General features: G+C 46.9%; 1 protein-coding gene across 2 annotated transcripts in view; it reads right to left on the bottom strand.

The window, feature by feature from the left end:
• hmgn3 (high mobility group nucleosomal binding domain 3) overlaps positions 1-21,836 on the bottom strand; it is a 36,061-nt gene that overhangs the window by 9,363 nt on the left and 4,862 nt on the right. For both annotated transcript variants that reach the window (XM_064925810.1, XM_064925809.1), the window contains exons 2-4: positions 9,343-9,408; positions 9,009-9,038; positions 3,596-3,649 (exon numbers count right to left, since the gene is read on the bottom strand). In XM_064925810.1, the coding sequence (XP_064781882.1) occupies positions 3,596-3,649; positions 9,009-9,038; positions 9,343-9,408 (150 nt within the window). The remainder of the gene's footprint in view (positions 1-3,595; positions 3,650-9,008; positions 9,039-9,342; positions 9,409-21,836) is intronic.

Raw genomic sequence — 21,836 nt, 5'->3', positions numbered from 1 at the left:
GTGTGGGGGCGGGGGGGTTTGATGCATCTGTAGATACAAACTCCAATGCAGTGTGTGGGGGGGGGGGGGGTTGATGCATTTGTGGATACACGCTCCAATGCAGTGTGTGGGCGGGGGGTGATGCATTTGTGGATACACGGCAGTGTGTGTGGGGGGGTTGATGCATTTGTGGATACACACTCCAATGCAGTGTGTGTGGGGGGGGCGGGGGTTGATGCATCTGTGGATACACACTCCAATGTAGTGTGTGGGGGCGGGGGGGGGGGGGTGATGATGCATTTGTGGATACACGCTCCAATGCAGTGGGGGGGGGGGGGGTTGATGCATCTGTGGATACACACTCCAATGCAGTGTGTGGGACGGGGGTTGATGCATTTGTGGATACACACTCCAATGCAGTGTGTGGGGCGGGGGAGGGGGGGGGGTTGATGCATTTGTGGATACACACTCCAATGCAGTGGGGGGGGGGTGATGCATTTGTGGATACACACTCCAATGCAGTGTGGGGGGGGGGGGGGTTGATGCATTTGTGGATACACACTCCAATGCAGTGGGGGGGGGGGGGTTGATGCATTTGTGGATACACACTCCAATGCAGTGTGGGGGCGGGGGGGTTTGATGCATCTGTAGATACAAACTCCAATGCAGTGTGTGGGGGGGGGGTTGATGCATTTGTGGATACACGCTCCAATGCAGTGTGTGGGGCGGGGGGGGTTGATGCATTTGTGGATACACGCTCCAATGCAGTGTGTGTGGGGGTTGATGCATCTGTGGATACACACTCCAATGCAGTGTGTGTGGGGGGGGGGGGGGGTTGATGCATCTGTGGATACACACTCCAATGTAGTGTGTGGGGCGGGGGGGCGGGGGGTGATGATGCATTTGTGGATACACGCTCCAATGCAGTGGGGGGGGGGGGTTGATGCATCTGTGGATACACACTCCAATGCAGTGTGTGGGGCGGGGGGTTGATGCATTTGTGGATACACACTCCAATGCAGTGTGTGGGGCAGGGGGGGGGGGGGGTTGATGCATTTGTGGATACACACTCCAATGCAGTGTGTGGGGGGGGGGGGCGGATGCATTTGTGGATACACACTCCAATGCAGTGTGTGGGGGGGGGGGTTGATGCATTTGTGGATACACACTCCAATGCAGTGGGGGGGGGGGCGGGGGTTGATGCATTTGTGGATACACACTCCAATGCAGTGTGTGGGGCGGGGGGGGGGGGGGGGTTGATGCATCTGTGGATACACACTCCAATGCAGTGTGTGGGGGGTTGATGCATTTGTGGATACACACTCCAATGCAGTGTGTGGGGCGGGGGGGGTTGATGCATTTGTGGATACACACTCCAATGCAGTGTGTGGGGGGGGGGTTGATGCATTTGTGGATACACACTCCAATGCAGTGTGTGGGGGGGGGGGGGGGTTGATGCATTTGTGGATACACACTTCAATGCAGTGTGTGGGGGGGGCGGGGGTTGATGCATTTGTGGATACACACTTCAATTCAGTGTGTGGGGCGGGGGGGGGATGATGCATTTGTGGATACACGCTTCAATTCAGTGTGGGGGGGGGGAGGGGGGTTGATGCATTTGTGGATACACACTCCAATGCAGTGTGAGGGGCGGGGGGGGGGGTTGATGCATTTGTGGATACACACTCCAATGCAGTGTGTGGGGCGGGGGGGGGGTTGATGCATTTGTGGATACACACTCCAATGCAGTGGGGGGGTTGATGCATTTGTGGATACACACTCCAATGCAGTGTGAGGGGCGGGGGGGTTGATGATGCATTTGTGGATACACGCTCCAATGCAGTGGGGGGGGGGGGGGTTGATGCATCTGTGGATACACACTCCAATGCAGTGTGTGGGGGGGGGGTTGATGCATTTGTGGATACACACTCCAATGCAGTGTGTGGGGCGGGGGGGTTGATGCATTTGTGGATACACACTCCAATGCAGTGTGTGGGGGGGGCGGGGGGTTGATGCATCTGTGGATACACACTCCAATGCAGTGTGTGGGGCGGGGGGGGGGGTTGATGCATTTGTGGATACACACTCCAATGCAGTGTGAGGGGGGGGGGGGTTGATGCATTTGTGGATACACACTCCAATGCAGTGTGTGGGGTGGATACACACTCCAATGCAGTGTGGGGGGGGGTTGGCATCTATGGATACACACTCCAATGCAGTGTGTGGGGGCGGGGGGTTGATGCATTTGTGGATACACACTCCAATGCAGTGTGTGGGGCGGGGGGGTTGATGCATTTGTGGATACACACTCCAATGCAGTGTGTGGGGCGGGGGGTTGATGCATTTGTGGATACACACTTCAATTCAGTGTGTGGGGCGGGGGCGGGGGGGGGTTGATGCATTTGTGGATACACACTTCAATTCAGTGTGTGGGGCGGGGCGGGGGGTTGATGCATTTGTGGATACACACTTCAATTCAGTGTGTGGGGCGGGGGAGGGGGGGGGGGGTTGATGCATTTGTGGATACACACTTCAATTCAGTGTGTGGGGCGGGGGAGGGGGGTTGATGCATTTGTGGATACACACTCCAATGCAGTGTGAGGGGCGGGGGGGGGGGGGGTTGATGCATTTGTGGATACACACTCCAATGCAGTGTGAGGGGCGGGGGGGGGTTGATGCATTTGTGGATACACACTCCAATGCAGTGGGGGGGGGGTGCATTTGATGCATTTGGCAGTGGGGGGGGGATGCATTTGTGGATACACACTCCAATGCAGTGTGAGGGGGGGGGGGGGGTTGATGCATTTGTGGATACACACTCCAATGCAGTGTGTGGGGCGGGGGGGGGGTTGATGCATTTGTGGATACACGCTCCAATGCAGTGTGTGGGGGGGGGGGTTGATGCATCTGTGGATACACACTCCAATGTAGTGTGTGGGGCGGGGGGGGCGGGGGGGATGATGCATTGTGGGGCGGGGGGTTGATGCATTTGTGGATACACACTTCAATTCAGTGTGGGGCGGGGGGGGTGGATACACACTCCAATGCAGTGTGTGGGGCGGGGGGGGGTTGATGCATTTGTGGATACACACTTCAATTCAGTGTGTGGGGCGGTGGGGGGGGGGGTTGATGCATTTGTGGATACACACTTCAATTCAGTGTGTGGGCGGGGGGGGGGGGGGGGGTTGATGCATTTGTGGATACACACTCCAATGCAGTGTGTGGGGCGGGGGGGGGGTTGATGCATTTGTGGATACACACTTCAATTCAGTGTGTGGGGCGGGGGCGGGGGGGTTGATGCATTTGTGGATACACACCCCAATGCAGTGTGTGGGGCGCGGGGGGGGTTGATGCATTTGTGGATACACCCTCCAATGCAGTGTGTGGGGCGGGGGGGGGGTTGATGCATTTGTGGATACACACTCCAATGCAGTGGGGGGGGGGTGATGCATTTGTGGATACACACTCCAATGCTGTGTGAGGGGCGGGGGGGGGGGTTGATGCATTTGTGGATACACGCTCCAATGCAGAGTGTGTGTGTGTGTGTGTGTGTGTGTGTGTGTGTGTGTGTGTGTGTGTGTGTGTGTGTGTGTGTGTGTGTGGTCGATGGCTTTACCTTGGATATAGCCTTCTTAAGTTTGACCTCAACAGGTTTGGGAGGAGCTGGTTTCTGCAGGTCATATAGAGTTGGGAAACACCACATAATTAGCTTAGTTTAGAGAATGGGGCATTTCTATAGAATTAGCTTAGCAAATTGAATGGGAAAATACAATGGAAATATCTTGAAAAAAATAAACCTGAACAGTAAGTGTATAGTAGGCTATAGGTGAGGCCATAAAATACCCACCAGTAGAGGGCAACACCTTAGATAAAGCACTATGTACAACTTAAAATCAGTACTTACAAAACAGTTGATTTAATATCAGTAAAACAGGGAAGGCTATCATATAGCCTGTTTATGAAGCGTGTATATGAGCAACAAGAATTATATCTATAATATAATCAGTACTAAGGTACAGTAATAACATTATCACTACATTATCCACGGAATAATATTTCACAGTGAGATCACATGACAGACAGAGATAAGTTCTGGCAAACGAGAGCAAAGGACCAAAAACAAGTGCTCAGACGGAACCTACAGGGATGTTTTCCCACCACCACCTTTAGAACATTCACGGTCTGAATGAAATAGTCATTTAGAACGCGCCTTTCCAACGCTCCATTAGAACGCTCCAATAGAACGCGCCTTTCCAACCTTCCAATAGAACGCTCCATTTCGAACGCTCCTTTCCAACGCTCCATTGGAACGCTCCTTTCCAACGCTCCATTGGAACGCTCCATTCCAACGCTCCATTGGAACGCTCCTTTCCCAAGCCCCCATTAGAACGCTCCATTTCGAACGCTCCTTTCCAACGCTCCATTGGAACGCTCCTTTCCAACGCTCCATTGGAACGCTCCATTCCAACGCTCCATTGGAACGCTCCTTTCCCAAGCCCCCATTAGAACGCTCCATTGGAACGCTCCTCCCCAAGCCCCCATGAGAATGCTCCATTCCAACACCTCATTAGAACGCCCCATTAGAACGCCCCATTAGAACGCCCCATTAGAACGCCCCATTAGAACGCCCCATTAGAACGCCCCATTAGAACACTGCTGTCTGAATGGAACATTGACTGAATATCTACTGAATAAACACTAGCTAGTTCTGGTAAGTGTATATACAGTGGGGCAAAAAAAGTATTTAGTCAGCCACCAATTGTGCAAGTTCTCCCACTTAAAAAAAATGAGAGAGGCCTGTAATTTTCATCATAGGTACACTTCAACTATGACAGAGAAATGAGAAAAAAAGATCCAGAACATCACATTGTAGGATTTTTAATTAATTTATTTGCAAATGATGGTGGGAAATAAGTATTTGGTCACAAATAAGAAAGATTTCTGGCTCACAGACCTGTAACTTCTTATTTAAGAGGCTCCTCTGTCCTCCATTCGTTACCTGTATTAATGGCACCTGTTTGAACTTGTTATCAGTATAAAAGACACCTGTCCACAACCTCAAACAGTCACACTCCAAACTTCACTATGGCCAAGACCAAAGAGCTGTCAAAGGACACCAGAAACAAAATTGTAGACCTGCACCAGGCTGGGAAGACTGAATCTGCAATAGGTAAGCAGCTTGGTTTGAAGAAAATCAACTGTGGGTGCAATTATTAGGAAATGGAAGACATACAAGACCACTGATAATCTCCCTCGATCTGGGGCTCCACGCAAGATCTCACCCCGTGGGGTCAAAAATGATCACAAGAACGGTGAGCAAAAATCCCAGAACCACACAGGGGGACCTAGTGAATGACCTGCAGAGAGCTGGGACCAAAGTAACAAAGCCTACCATCAGTAACACACTATGCCGCCAGGGACTCAAATCCTGCAGTGTCAGACGTGTCCCCCTGCTTAAGCCAGTACATGCCCAGGCCTGTCTGAAGTTTGCTAGAGAGCATTTGGATGATCCAGAAGAAGATTGGGAGAATGTCATATGGTCAGATGAAACCAAAATAGAACTTTTTGGTAAAAACTCAACTCGTCGTGTTTGGAGGACAAAGAATGCTGAGTTGCATCCAAAGAACACCATACCTACTGTGAAGCATGGGGGTGGAAACATCATGCTTTGGGGCTGTTTTTCTGCAAAGGGACCAGGACTACTGATCCGTGTAAAGGAAAAAATGAATGGGGCCATGTATCGTGAGATTGAGTGAAAACCTCTTTCCATCAGCAAGGGCATTGAAGATGAAACGTGGCTGGGTCTTTCAGCATGACAATGATCCCAAACACACAGCCCGGGCAACAAAGGAGTGGCTTCGTAACAAGCATTTCAAGGTCCTGGAGTGGCCAAGCCAGTCTCCAGATCTCAACCCCATAGAAAATCTTTGGAGGGAGTTGAAAGTCCGTGTTGCCCAGCAACAGCCCCAAAACAACAACACTGCTCTAGAGGAGATCTGCATGGAGGAATGGGCCAAAATACCAGCAACAGTGGGTGAAGACTTACAGAAAACGTTTGACCTCTGCCATTGCCAACAAAGGGTATATAACAAAGTAGAGAAACTTTTGTTATTGACCAAATACTTATTTTCCACCATAATTTGCAAATAAATTCATTAAAAATCCTACAATGTGATTTTCTGGATTTTTTTATTTATTTTGTCTGTCATAGTTTAAGTGTAACTATGATGAAAATTACAGGCCTCTCATCTTTTTAAGTGGGAGAACTTGCACAATTGGTGGCTGACTGAATACTTTTTTTGCCCCACTGTATATAAAGGTTAGATCAGAATGAATCCAACAGATTGGATTGACACAATGATGAAAATAATCATGGCCTCTAAACCTTCAGGCTGCATACTGGACCCTATTCCAACTAAACTACTGAAAGAGCTACTTCCTGTGCTTGGCCCTCCTATGTTGAACATAATAAATGGCCCTCTATCCACCGGATGTGTACCAAACTCACTAAAAGTGGCAGTAATAAAGCCTCTCTTGAAAAAGCCAAACCTTGACCCAGAAAATATAAAAAAAACTATCGGCCTATATCGAATCTTCCATTCCTCTCAAATTTTAGAAAAGGCTGTTGTGCAGCAACTCACTGCCTTCCTGAAGACAAACAATGTATATGAAATGCTTCAGTCTGGTTTTAGACCCCATCATAGCACTGAGACTGCACTTGTGAAGGTGGTAAATGACCTTTTAATGGCATCTGTCCTCGTGCTCCTAGACCTTAGTGCTGCTTTTGATACCATCGATCACCACATTCTTTTGGAGAGATTGGAAACCCAAATTGGTCTACACGGACAAGTTCTGGCCTGGTTTAGATCTTATCTGTTGGAAAGATATCAGTTAGTCTCTGTGAATGGTTTGTCCACTGACAAATCAACTGTAAATTTGTGTTCCTCAAGGTTCCGTTTTAGGACCACTATTGTTTTCACTATATATATATATATATATATATATATATATTTTACCTCTTGGGGATGTTATTCGAAAACATAATGTTAACTTTCACTGCTATGCGGATGACACACAGCTGTACATTTCAATGAAACATGGTGAAACCCCAAAATTGCCCTTGCTAGAAGCATGCGTTTCAGTCATAAGGAAGTGGATGGCTGCAAACTTTCTACTTTTAAATTCGGACAAAACAGAGATGCTTGTTCTAGGTCCCAAGAAACAAAGAGATCTTCTGTTGAATCTGACAATTAATCTTAATGGTTGTACAGTCATCTCAAATAAAACTGAAGGACCTCGGCGTTACTCTGGACCCTGATCTCTCTTTTGAAGAACATATCAAGACCATTTCAAGGACTGCTTTTTTCCATCTACGTAACATTGCAAAAATCAGAAACTGTGTCCAAAAATGATGCAGAAAAAAATTATCCATGCTTTTGTCACTTCTAGGTTAGACTACTGCAATGCTCTACTTTCCTGCTACCCGGATAAAGCACTAAATAAACTTCAGTAAGGATTCTAGCAGCCGTATTTAGCACTGACTAGAACCCAAAAAATGGATCATATTACTCCAATGCTTGCCTCCCTACACTGGCTTCCTGTCAAAGCAAGGGCTGATTTCAAGGTTTTACAGCTAACCTACAAAGCATTACATGGGCTTGCTCCTACCTATCGCTCTGATTTGGTCCTGCCGTACATACCTACACGTACGCTACGGTCACAAGACGCAGGCCTCCTAATTGTCCCTAGAATTTCTAAGCAAACAGCTGGAGGCAGGGCTTTCTCCTATAGAGGTCAATTTTTATGGAACGGTCTGCCTACCCATGTCAGAGACGCAAACTCGGTCTCAACCTTTAAATCCTTACTGAAGACTCATCTCTTCAGTGGGTCATATGATTGAGTGTAGTCTGGCCCAGGAGTGGGAAGGTGAACGGAAAGGCTCTGGAGCAACGAACCGCCCTTGCTGTCTCTGCCTGGCCGGTTGCCCTCTTTCCACTGGGATTCTCTGCCTCTAACCCTATTACAGGGGCTGAGTCACTGGCTTACTGGGACTCTCTAATACCATCCCTTGAGGGGGTGCGTCACCTGAGTGGGTTGTTTCACTGATGTGGTCATCTTGTCTGGGTTGGTGCCCCCCTTTGGGTTGTGCCGTGGCGGAGATCTTTGTGGGCTATACTCAGCCTTGTCTCAGGATGGTAAGTTGGTGGTTGAAGATATCCCTCTAGTGGTGTGGGGGCTGTGCTTTGGCAAAGTGGGTGGTGTTATATCCTTCCTGTTTGGCCCTGTCTGGGGGTGTCCTCGGATGGGGCCACAGTGTCTCCTGACCCCTCCTGTCTCAGCCTCCAGTATTTATGCTGCAGTAGTTTATGTGTCGGGGGGGCTAGGGTCAGTTTGTTATATCTGGAGTACTTCCTGTCCTATTCGGTGTCCTGTGTGAATTTAAGTGTGCTCTCTCTAATTCTCTCTTTTGGAGGACCTGAGCCCTAGGACCATGCCCCAGGACTGCCTGACATGATGACTCCTTGCTGTCCCCAGTCCACCTGGCCGTGCTGCTGCTCCAGTTTCAACTGTTGTGCCTTATTATTATTCGACCATGCTGGTCATTTATGAACATTTGAACATCTTGGCTATGTTCTGTTATAATCTCCAGCCGGCACAGCCAGAAAAGGACTGGCCACCCCACATCGCCTGGTTCCTCTCTAGGTTTCTTCCTAGGTTTTGGCCTTTCTAGGGAGTTTTTCCAAGCCACCGTGCTTCTACACCTGCATTGCTTGCTGTTTGGGGTTTTAGGCTGGGTTTCTGTACAGCACTTTAAGATATCAGCTGATGTACGAAGGGCTATATAAATACATTTGATTTGATTGTTAATATTGTAGAGCTCCTAACATCACTCCTGGTGGCTGTGAGAAACTGTGACCCCACAGATTACGCCTGGCCCTAGAGTTGAGCAACAACCTGAGAGACAGCGGAGAGGAGGGAGATAGGAAGAATGAGAGAGGGATGGAGGAAGAGGGAATTATTCAACTTACCGATGACAACCTCTCTGACCGCCTGGTAGGCTACAGAAGGAGAGACAGGGAGACAGAGAGAGAGAGAGAGAGAGACACAGAGAAACACAGAGAGAGACAGAGACACACACACACACACACACAGGGAGCGAGAGGGGGAAAGGGGACAGGGGGCATATCAGTTATGTGTTGAGGGGCTGGTAGTGTGTGGGATTGGATAGAGTGTATAAATGTATAAAGATACCTCTTCATGTATCAGTGAGTGTTTGCTGAATGGACTGTGTGTGGTGACTGTGGTCCATTAGAAGTGCGTTTGCTGTTGTTTAAAAACACAATCACGACACGGAGCTCCTACCTCCTGCTTGGTGACCTTCTGCTTGGTGACCTTGGAGGCATCCTTGGCATGGGCCCCTTCAGGAGACTAAAAGAAACGCAGACAGGAGAGTTAGATTTCAACACACTTCATCCACACCGCGTAACAATAGCTAACTAAAGAGTGACATGGAATTGATTTTCTTTTGAGTCTAACCAGGTAGACCAGTTCTCATTTACACCTGCGACCAAGATAAAAGCAAAGCAAACAAACGTACAGTCAATAACACAATAGAAAATAAAAATAGATCTATGTACAGTGTGTGCAAATGTAGAAGAGTAGGGAGGTAAGACAATAAATAGGCCATAGAGGCAAAAATAATTACAATTTAGAATCAACACTGGAGTGACAGATGTGCAGATGATGATGTGCAAATAGAGATACTGGGGAGCAAGAGGGTAAGTAATAATATGGGGATGAGGTAGCTGGGTGGGCTATTAACAGATGGGCTGTGTACAGGTACAGTGATCGGTAAGCTGCTCTGACAGCATATGCTTAAAGTTAGAGAGGGAGATATAAGACTCCAGCTTCAATGATTTTTGTAATTCCTTCCAGTTATTGGCAGCAGAAGTAAGTGTTGGCTTTGGGGATGACCAGTGCAGTGTACCTGCTGGAGCACGTGCTACGGGTGGGTGTTGCTATGGTGACCAGTGAGCTGAGATAAGGCGGGGCTTTACCTTATAGATGACCTGGAGCCAGTGGGTTTGGCGACGGATATATAGTGAGGGACATCCAACGAGAGCATAAAGGTCGCAGTGGTGGGTTGTATATGGGGCTTTTGTGACAAAACAGATGGCACTGTGATAGACTACATCCAGTTTGCTGAGTAGTGTTGGGGGCTATTTTGGAAATTTGTGGAAATGACATCGCCGATGGTTCCGACCTTGAATATGTGGACATCTATAAGTACTTAGGTGTCTGGCTAGACTGTAAACTCTCCTTCCAGACTCAGATCAAACATCTCTAATCGAAAATCAAATCAAGAGTTGGCTTTCTATTCCGCAACAAAGCCCCCTTCACTCACGCCGCCAAACTTACCCTAGTAAAACTGACTATCCTACCGATCCTCGACTTCGACGATGTCATCTACAAAATTGCCTCCAACACTCTACTCAGCAAACTGGATGCAGTTTATCACAGTGCCATCCGTTTTGTCACTAAAGCACCTTATACCACCCACCACTGCGACTTGTATGCTCTAGTCGGCTGGCCCTCGCTACATATTCATCGCCAGACCCACTGGCTCCAGGTCATCTACAAGTCCATGCTAGGTAAAGCTCTGCCTTATCTCAGTTCACTGGTCACGATGGCAACACCCATCCGTAGCACGCGCTCCAGCAGGTGTATCTCACTGATCATCCCTAAAGCCAACACCTCATTTGGCCGCCTTTCGTTCCAGTACTCTGCTGCCTGTGACTGGAACGAATTGCAAAAATCCCTGAAGTTGGAGACTTTTATCTCCCTCACCAACTTCAAAACATGTGCTATCTGAGCAGCTAACCGATCGCTGCAGCTGTACATAGTCTATTGGTAAATAGCCCACCCATTTTTCACCTACCTCATCCCCACACTGTTTTTATTTATTTACTTTTCTGCTCTTTTGCACACCAATATCTCTACCTGTACATGACCATCTGATCATTTATCACTCCAGTGCTAATCTGCAAAATTGTAATTATTCGCCTACTTCCTCATGCCTTTTGCACACATGTATATAGACTCGCCTTTTTTGTACTGTGTTATTGACTTGTTAATTGTTTACTCCATGTGTAACTCTGTGTTGTCTGTTCACACTGCTAAGCTTTATCTTGGCCAGGTCGCAGTTGCAAATGAGAACTTGTTCTCAACTAGCCTACCTGGTTAAATAAAGGTGAAATAAATAAAAAAAAATAAAAAATGTCAAGGATCGGCAGAATGTTCAGTTTTACGAGCGAAGGAGGCTTTGTTGCGAAGCAGGAGGTCGATTCTAGATTCCATTTTGGATTGGAGATGTTTAATGCGAGTCTGGAAAGAGAGTTTACAGTCTAACCAGACACCTAGGTATTTGTAGTTGTCCACATATTGTAAGTCGAAACCGTCCAGAGTAGTGATGCTGGATGGGCGGGCAGGTGCAGGCAGCGATCGGTTGAAGAGCATGCACTTAGTTTTACTAGCATTTAAAAGCAGTTGGAGGCCACGGAAGTAGTGTTGTATGGTATTGAAGTTCGTCTGGAGGTTAGTTAACACAGTGTACAAAGAAGGGCCAGAAGTATGAAGAATAGTGTCGTCTGCGTAGAGGTGGATCAGAGAATCACCAGCAGCAAGAGCGACATCATTGATATATATAGAGTAAAGAGTCGGTCCGAGGATTGAACCCTGTGGCGCCCCCACAGAAACTGCCAGAGGTCCGGACAGCAGGCCCTCCGATTTGACACACTGAACTCTGTCTGAGAAGTAGTTTGTGAACCAGGCGAGGCAGTTATTTGAGAAGTAAAGGCTATTGAGTCTGCCAATAAGAATGCGGTGATTGACAGAGTCGAAAGCCTTGGCCAGGTCAATGAAGACGGATGCACAGTACTGTCTTTTATCGATGGCGGTTAGGATATCGTTTAGGACCTTGAGTGTGGCTGAGGTGCACCCGTGACCAGCTTGGAAACCAGATTGCATAGTGGAGAAGGTACAGTGATCTGTTCATTAACTTGGCTTTTGAAGACTTTAGAAAGGCAGGGCAGGATGGATATAGGTCTATAACAGTTTGGATCTATGGGGTCTCCGCCTTTAAATAGCTGTCCCAGAATTTTTGGGAATTAGTGCGACAGGAAGCAAATTTCTGTTTGAAAAAGCCTTTACTTTCCTGACTGAGTACATTGGTTCCTGACTTAGTCAGTAGGGGTGTTATCTGTATAGCCAGTGTACTGTATAACAGGTGAGGCTGCAGGTCAATCACAGATATGTCAGCAGGTACATTCGACATCCAGGAACACACACCGGTTTCACAGCTGGAAGCCACCTGTACCAAGTCTCAAGGATGAACCTGTCTGCGAAACCTGCCTCTAGACTGGAGCAGATAGCTTCTTGACGAACAGGCTGACGACACCGCTCGGGTCGCGTGTGTGAGCATTGCAAAATAAATTTAGAAATCCATATTATTCAATTATTGCACCCACACAACTCGCGAACGAGCATCTGTGTTGCCAAGGGATAAAATAGAAGTCAGTTCTATTTGTGTCGCAGATCGCGTTGCAGGTCCTGCCATTCCCATCTCCTCATTGGTTTATAGAAGCAGGTACCCATGTGCCGTCTCCTCATTGGTTATACCATGTGGGTGACTGAAAGATGAAAGAGGTCAGTGGCGGTAATGCACCTAATTTATGAAAGTTGTCAATCACAATATAAAGTCAATAGAAGAAAAACCTAGCAGGAGGAGAGATGACTAGAAATGATTTGGTTGACTGTTTTGTGTGGATTAATTGTCAGAGTGGAGGACCTTGTGCATTTCAGGTAAAATAACAACTCAATGTTTATATCCCAGGACAAATTAGCTAGCAACAGCAAGCTAGCTAAATAGGACAAATTAGCTAGCAAGTGCAAGCTAGCCTAATTGACAAATGTTTAATGCTTTTCGACCTGTCCCCAAATTAAATGTAATTGGTTCAGAGTTTGTTTTGATATTTTAACCTGCAGGTTGTGATTGCGTTTGGTGTGGGGGGACAAAATACAGTTATGCACGATGGCGCACGCTCGCAACTGGTTTGGGTTCCGTGTTAGAGATACAGATTATTACTGAAGAGGAGGGAGTGAAGAAGAGAGAGGGCATAGAACTATAGATCATGACTCCCAGCAGATACTATCGCTCAGCCTCAGGGGCAGTGGCGATGAGAACCTTACAATAACATAGTACAATAACATAGTAGTTACATAAATGAGGTCATACAGTGACCCTGGACATCACAGGTCATGCCAGTATTGTATAAATGAGAGGAATTGTGTTTACTATGGTCTGTCATTGATAAGGAGGAATTTAGAACCTGTCACACACACCTAGGCAGATGTGTAGACAGCAGGGCTGGGCGATATGGCCAAAATATCATCACAATCGTGGTGAAATGGTTCACAAAACATACAGTTTGGTTTCAATACATCGACAAAATAAATGCCTGAGAAATATGTCATTTGTATTTAGAAGTTCCATGTATTATAATAGTAATAGTAAGCATGCGTAGCTTGAATTCCCTGGAGCATACGGACACAACGGGACGACTAAAAAACAGCAGTGCCTTTGTCCTGGCCTTAGTATTCTGTGTTCTTTATTATGTTGGTTAGGCATGGGGGATTTATGTGTTTTGTCTTATCTAGGGTTTTTGTAGTCTATGGGGTTGTGTTCAGTTGAGTGTTCCAGGTAAGTCTATGGTTGCCTGACAGGTGTTTATCGTTGTCTCTGATTGGGAACCATATTTAGGCAGCCATATTCTTTAGGTATCTTGTGGGTGATTGTTCCTGACTCTGTTTTGCACCAGTTAGGACTGTTTCGGTTTTTCCACGTTTTCTTATTTCGTGTAGTGTTCACGTTGTCATCTTTCATTAAAGATGTTTATAAATAAGCTGCATTTTGGTTCCTCTCCTTCCCAGGAAGACAATCTTGACAGCCTGAGAACATGAAATTAAACAGTCATTTAAAACAGATCTTCAACAGGAGTCCAGCAGCATATCAACATTAAGTCACGTAGCTGTGCCTTAAAAATAGGACCACTTGAGGTTACTTAGATTTATCAGATTCAAGTTTTTCTTTAAGAAGATGATCTGCAGTGAGCACAGATGGGCTTAGCTGAGGAGAACACCCGCTCATGTTGTTGCCTGAAGGCCGTGAAGAGAAGTAGTTTCTGATTGGTTGCCGTTTAAGCCACCAGTTCTTGGATGGGAGACCAGATGCTGCTGGAAGTGGTGTTGGAGGGCCAGTAGGAGGCACGCTTTCCTCTGGTCTAAAAAAATGATCCTGTGTAGGGTGCCGTCTTTCGGATGGGACGTTAAACGGGTGTCCTGGCTCTCCGAGGTCATTAAAGATCCCATGGTACTGATTGTAAGAGTAGGGGTGTTAACCCCGGTGTCCTGGCTCTCCGAGGTCATTAAAGATCCCATGGTACTGATTGTAAGAGTAGGGGTGTTAACCCCGGTGTCCTGGCTCTCCGAGGTCATTAAAGATCCCATGGTACTGATTGTAAGAGTAGGGGTGTTAACCACGGTGTCCTGGCTAAATTCCCAATCTGCCCCTCAAACCATCAGTCACCTAATAATCCCCAGTTTACAATTGGCTCATTCATCCCACTCCTCTCCCCTGTAACTATTCCCCAGGTTGTTGCTGCAAATGAGAACGTGTTCTCAGTCAACTTACCTGGTAAATAAAAAGATATGAAGGAATTAGAAGTTTGCCATTTAAGTTAAATGCGGCTACGACGGTCTCTCAGCTCTGTTCCTTCGTAAGCTAATTGCGGCTACGGACGCTCTTTTCCTTCATAACTAATGAGCTGCAGACTATAAAACTATATTACTACGTGGATATTTAGCCCACGTTAATTTATACGCCATTGGTTTATGCAATAATATATTTTATAAAAATTAAAAAAAACATGTATACAATGAAATATATTTTCCTAGCTATAATATATTGTTCAGGTCGCAATTCACCGTGGACCCTGTACCGAACGGTTCAATATGAATAAAATGTACCATTTCACCCTTATATCACATTATTTTGAAAAAAAAAAATGGACGGAATGATGCCAATTTATGTTTTTGAATCATGAAAGACCAAAATGTGCTTTATGAGTTGTGACCCTAGGGTGGCAACACATACATTCTGAGTGATGTCAATGGGTCTTTCTCCATTCTGATTGTCTTATACTGTTCAAGTCAACCTAAAATACATGTTTATCCTGCACTGATTAGAGATCATTTCCACAGGACTTCTTGGCCTTATTTTTAACCAAATGTTGCAATTGCCTTGACTTGCGATTTAGAGCAAAACAATTGGGTGAACTACTGGAATTATTTTCATTCTATAGTTAGAATATAGTGGGAACTTTGAATACAGTTTGACATGGCAACAAATTAAAATGCAGGAGAGAGGAGTTACTGGGACAGGGTTGGAGCTATAAACCCTATAATCTTTGGCTACATTGAATGTTCTCTACATGAAGTAGCTACCATGTTCTTGCTTTGCATATTTCATTTGGAAAATACTGTTGCACAAAAAACATGCAGATGTAGATGTACACCATCATTGGTATTATCAGGCAGTATATAGCTAGTTATGTTAGCTATGCATTTATTAGCCAGGTAGAGATTAGCAATTAGAAATGAGCAATTAGCAGCTAACAAGATTTAGGCCCAACTCGCTAAGAAAAAGGACAAACTAGCTTTTTGTAGATGTAAGAAACAAATGAATAATGTAATTCTATAAACCTAGTGGATTCACAGTGCATTCAGAAAGTATTCAGACCCCTTCTCTTCCTTCACATTGTTACGTAACCTTATTCTACAATTGATTAATAAGGATCGGAAACCTTTTTTTTCCTTCTTCAATTTTCACCTAAAATGACATATCCAACTGCCTGTAGCTCAGGACCTGAAGCAGGGATATGCTATTGTTACCATTTGAAAGGAAACACTTTGAAGTTTGTGGAAATGTGAAATTAATTTAAGAGAACATAACACATTAGATCTGGTAAAAGAGAATACAAAGACAAAAAAAAAATTGCATTTTTTTGTTCCATCTTTGAAATGCAAAATAAATGTAATATTCCAGGTTAAAGAAGATTTTAGGTTTTGGCCACTAGATGGCAGCAGTGTATGTGCAAAGTTTTAGACTGATTCAATGAACCATTGTATTTCAGTTCAAAATGTTGCATTCCTAAGCAATCTACAGAATACCTCATTATGACAAAGTCAAAACAGGTTTAGAAATTTTTGCAAATGTATTACAAATAAAAAAAACAGAAATATATTTAAAAAAGTATTCAGCCCCTTTGCTATGAGACTCTAAATTTAGCTCAGGTGCATCCTGTCTCCATTGATCATCATTGAGATGTTTCTACTACTTGATCGGAGCCCATCTGTGGTAAATCCAATTGATTTGACATGATTTGGAAACCAAGCCATGAGGTCCGTAGAGCTCCGAGACAGGATTGTGTTGATGCACAGATCTGGGGAAGGGTAGCAAAAAAATAAAAAAAAAATGGCTGTAGCATTGAAGGTCCACAAGAACACAGTGGCCTCAGGTCATTCTTAAATGGAAGAAGTTTGGAACCACCAAGACTCTTCCTAGAGGTGGCCGCAGGGCCAGACTGAGCAATCGGGGGAGAAGGGCCTTGGTCAGGGTGGTGACCAAGATCCTGATCGTCACACTAGCAGAGCTCTACAGTTCCTCAGTGGAGATGGAAGAGTTGTTCCAGAAGACAACCAACTCTGCAGCAATCCACCAATCATGCCTTTATGGTAGAGAGGCTAGACGGGGGCCACTCCTCAGTAAAAAGGCACATGATAGCCCACCTGGAGTTTACCAAAAGGCACCAAAGGCACTCTCAGACCATGAGAAACAAGACTTTCTGGTCTGATGAACTCTTTGGCCTGAATGCCAAGTGTCACGTCTAGAGGAAACCTGGTACCATCCCTATGGTGAAGCATGGTGGTGGCAGCATCATGCTATGGGGATGTTTTTCAGAGGTAGGGACTGGGAGACTAGTCAGGATCAAGGGAAAGATGAACGGAGCAAAGTACAGAGAGAGATCCTTGAAAAAAAACCTCCGACTGGGGCAAAGGTTCATCTTCATACAGGACAACGACCCAAAGCACACAGCTAAGACAATGCAGGAGTGGCTTCGGGACAAGTTTCTGAATGTCCTCGAGTAGCCCAGCCAGAGCCTGGACAAGAACCCGATCAAACATCTCTCGAGAAACCTGAAAATAGCTGTGCAGCAACACTGCCCATCCAACCTGACAGAGCATGAGAGGATCTGCAGAGAAGAATGGGAGAAACTCCTCAAATACAGGTGTGCCAAACTTGTAGCGTCATAACCAAGAAGACTGCCAAAGGCTGTAATCAATGCCAAAGGTGCTTCAAGGGGGTGTCCTCGGATGGGGCCAATGTCTCCTGACCCCTCCCGTCTCAGCCTCCAGTATTTATGCTGCAGTAGTTTGTGTCCAGGGGCTAGGGTCAGTTTGTTATATCTGGAGTACTTCCTGTCCTATCTGGTGTCCTGTGTGAATTTAAGTATGCCCTCTAATTCTCTCTCACTCTCTCTCAAAAGGACCTGAGCCCTAGGACCATGCCTCAGGACTACCTGACATGATGCGTGATGACTCCTTGCTGTCCCCAGTCCACCTGGCCGTGCTGCTGCTGCTCCAGTTTCAACTGTTCTGCCTGTCATTATCATCATCATCATCATCATCATCATTATTATTTGACCATGCTGGTCATTTATGAACATTTGAACATCTTGGCCATGTTCTGTTATAATCTCCACCCGGCACAGCCAGAAGAGGACTGGCCACCCCATATAGCCTGGTTCATCTAGGTTTCTTCCTAGGTTTTGGCCTTTCAAGGGAGTTTTTCCTAGCCACCGTGCTTCTACACCTGCATTGCTTGCTGTTTGGAGTTTTAGGCTGGGTTTCTGTACAGCACTTTGAGATATCAGCTGATGTACGAAGGGCTATATAAATAAATTTGATTTGATTCAAAGTACTTAAAGGGTCTGAACACTATGTAAATGAATATATATATATATATAATATATATATATATATATAATATATATATAATATATATTCTGGGTTGGAGCGAGCGGTCGCATCTACACTTCGGTCCGCAGGTAGTATAACTTTTCATTACATTTTCATTACATTTCATTATAGTACAACGGTTTGATTTGTCTAATCTTAGCAATTTCCTCTTAGCTAGCTACATAGCCGTCTTTGTATCAAAGATAATTGCGTAATTATCGTATTTCGTCGTCCTAACGTAGTCTACACTGCTATCTGCCCAGCAGCTAGCTAAGCAGCTAGCTAACGTCCACCAGCACTGTAGAAACTATTACACTCAACTGAACGACTCGATTAGTGTAGTGTTAGCTAGCTACATAGTTGTCTTTGCTGTCTTCGTATCCAAGATAATTGTGCAGTTTAGAGTGTGTAGACTTTGAGTGATTATCTTAATTTACCGAGGTTAGCTAGCCAGCTATTTGTCGTCCTTAACGTAGGAGATACTGCTAGCTAGCTAGCCAACAGCTAGCCAACCTCTACCGAATAGAACTTCAACTACCCGGTCAACATTCCGCTTCGCTCCACAGGTAGTATCACATTTTCATTTCACTTCATTACAGTACAACGGTTTGATTTGTTTGATCGTAGCTAGCTAGCTACATAGCCGTCTTTGTGTCTAAGACAATTGTGTAGTCTAGAGCGATTTTCTAGGTTAGCTAGCCAGCTATTGTCGTTCTTTTAACGTAACGTAACGCAATCAACACTGCTAGCTAGCCAGCTAGCCAGCTAGCCCCGAATAGCAGCACTGTAGAAACTATTACACTCGACGGAACGACTTGATTAGTGTAGTGATTAGTGTAGTGTCAACAACGCAGCCACTGCCAGCTAGCCTACTCCAGCAGTACTGTATCATTTCAATCATTTTAGTCAATAAGATTCTTGCTACGTAAGCTTAACTTTCTGAACATTCAAGACGTGTAGTCCATTTGTCATTCCAATCTCCTTTGCATTAGCGTAGCCTCTTCTGTAGCCTGTCAACTATGTGTCTATCTATCCCTGTTCTCTCCTCTCTGCACAGACCATACAAACGCTCCACACCACGTGGCCGCGGCCACCCTAATCTGGTGGTCCCAGCGCGCACGACCCACGTGGAGTTCCAGGTCTCCGGTAGCCTCTGGAACTGCCGATCTGCGGCCAACAAGGCAGAGTTCATCTCAGCCTATGCCTCCCTCCAGTCCCTCGACTTCTTGGCACTGACGGAAACATGGATCACCACAGATAACACTGCTACTCCTACTGCTCTCTCTTCGTCCGCCCACGTGTTCTCGCACACCCCGAGAGCTTCTGGTCAGCGGGGTGATGGCACCGGGATCCTCATCTCTCCCAAGTGGTCATTCTCTCTTTCTCCCCTTACCCATCTGTCTATCGCCTCCTTTGAATTCCATGCTGTCACAGTTACCAGCCCTTTCAAGCTTAACATCCTTATCATTTATCGCCCTCCAGGTTCCCTCGGAGAGTTCATCAATGAGCTTGATGCCTTGATAAGCTCCTTTCCTGAGGACGGCTCACCTCTCACAGTCCTGGGCGACTTTAACCTCCCCACGTCTACCTTTGACTCATTCCTCTCTGCCTCCTTTCCACTCCTCTCCTCTTTTGACCTCACCCTCTCACCTTCCCCCTACTCACAAGGCAGGCAATACGCTCGACCTCATCTTTACTAGATGCTGTTCTTCCACTAACCTCATTGCAACTCCCCTCCAAGTCTCCGACCACTACCTTGTATCCTTTTCCCTCTCGCTCTCATCCAACACTTCCCACACTGCCCCTACTCGGATGGTATCGCGCCGTCCCAACCTTCGCTCTCTCTCCCCCGCTACTCTCTCCTCTTCCATCCTATCATCTCTTCCCTCTGCTCATACCTTCTCCAACCTATCTCCTGATTCTGCCTCCTCAACCCTCCTCTCTTCCCTTTCTGCATCCTTTGACTCTCTATGTCCCCTATCCTCCAGGCCGGCTCGGTCCTCCCCTCCCGCTCCGTGGCTCGACGACTCATTGCGAGCTCACAGAACAGAGCTCCGGGCAGCCGAGCGGAAATGGAGGAAAACTCGCCTCCCTGCGGACCTGGCATCCTTTCACTCCCTCCTCTCTACATTTTCCTCCTCTGTCTCTGCTGCTAAAGCCACTTTCTACCACTCTAAATTCCAAGCATCTGCCTCTAACCCTAGGAAGCTCTTTGCCACCTTCTCCTCCCTCCTGAATCCTCCTCCCCCTCCCCCCCTCCTCCCTCTCTGCAGATGACTTCGTCAATCATTTTGAAAAGAAGGTCGACGACATCCGATCCTTGTTTGCTAAGTCAAACGACACCGCTGGTTCTGCTCACACTGCCCTACCCTGTGCTCTGACCTCTTTCTCCCCTCTCTCTCCAGATGAAATCTCGCTTCTTGTGACGGCCGGCCGCCCAACAACCTGCCCGCTTGACCCTATCTCCTCCTCTCTTCTCCAGACCATTTCCGGAGACCTTCTCCCTTACCTCACCTCGCTCATCAACTCATCCCTGACCGCTGGCTACGTCCCTTCCGTCTTCAAGAGAGCGAGAGTTGCACCCCTTCTGAAAAAACCTACACTCGATCCCTCCGATGTCAACAACTACAGACCAGTATCCCTTCTTTCTTTTCTCTCCAAAACTCTTGAACGTGCCGTCCTTGGCCAGCTCTCCCGCTATCTCTCTCAGACTGACCTTCTTGATCCAAATCAGTCAGGTTTCAAGACTAGTCATTCAACTGAGACTGCTCTTCTCTGTATCACGGAGGCGCTCCGCACTGCTAAAGCTAACTCTCTCTCCTCTGCTCTCATCCTTCTAGACCTATCGGCTGCCTTCGATACTGTGAACCATCAGATCCTCCTCTCCACCCTCTCCGAGTTGGGCATCTCCGGCGCGGCCCATGCTTGGATTGCGTCCTACCTGACAGGTCGCTCCTACCAGGTGGCGTGGCGAGAATCTGTCTCCTCGCCACGCGCTCTCACCACTGGTGTCCCCCAGGGCTCTGTTCTAGGCCCTCTCCTATTCTCGCTATACACCAAGTCACTTGGCTCTGTCATAACCTCACATGGTCTCTCCTATCATTGCTATGCAGACGACACACAATTAATCTTCTCCTTTCCCCTTCTGATGACCAGGTGGCGAATCGCATCTCTGCATGTCTGGCAGACATATCAGTGTGGATGACGGATCACCACCTCAAGCTGAACCTCGGCAAGACGGAGCTGCTCTTCCTCCCGGGGAAGGACTGCCCGTTCCATGATCTCGCCATCACGGTTGACAACTCCATTGTGTCCTCCTCCCAGAGCGCTAAGAACCTTGGCGTGATCCTGGACAACACCCTGTCGTTCTCAACTAACATCATGGCGGTGGCCCGTTCCTGTAGGTTCATGCTCTACAACATCCGCAGAGTACGACCCTGCCTCACACAGGAAGCGGCGCAGGTCCTAATCCAGGCACTTGTCATCTCCCGTCTGGATTACTGCAACTCGCTGTTGGCTGGGCTCCCTGCCTGTGCCATTAAACCCCTACAACTCATCCAGAACGCCGCAGCCCGTCTGGTGTTCAACCTTCCCAAGTTCTTTCACGTCACCCCGCTCCTCCGCTCTCTCCACTGGCTTCCAGTTGAAGCTCGCATCCGCTACAAGACCATGGTGCTTGCCTACGGAGCTGTGAGGGGAACGGCAACGCAGTACCTCCAGGC

The sequence above is a fragment of the Oncorhynchus masou genome, chromosome 19 (genome assembly GCF_036934945.1).
Source record: "Oncorhynchus masou masou isolate Uvic2021 chromosome 19, UVic_Omas_1.1, whole genome shotgun sequence".
NCBI lineage: Eukaryota > Metazoa > Chordata > Actinopteri > Salmoniformes > Salmonidae > Oncorhynchus > Oncorhynchus masou.
The sequence above is the reverse complement of the archived record's forward strand: the minus strand, read 5'-3'. Positions and strand labels throughout refer to the sequence as shown.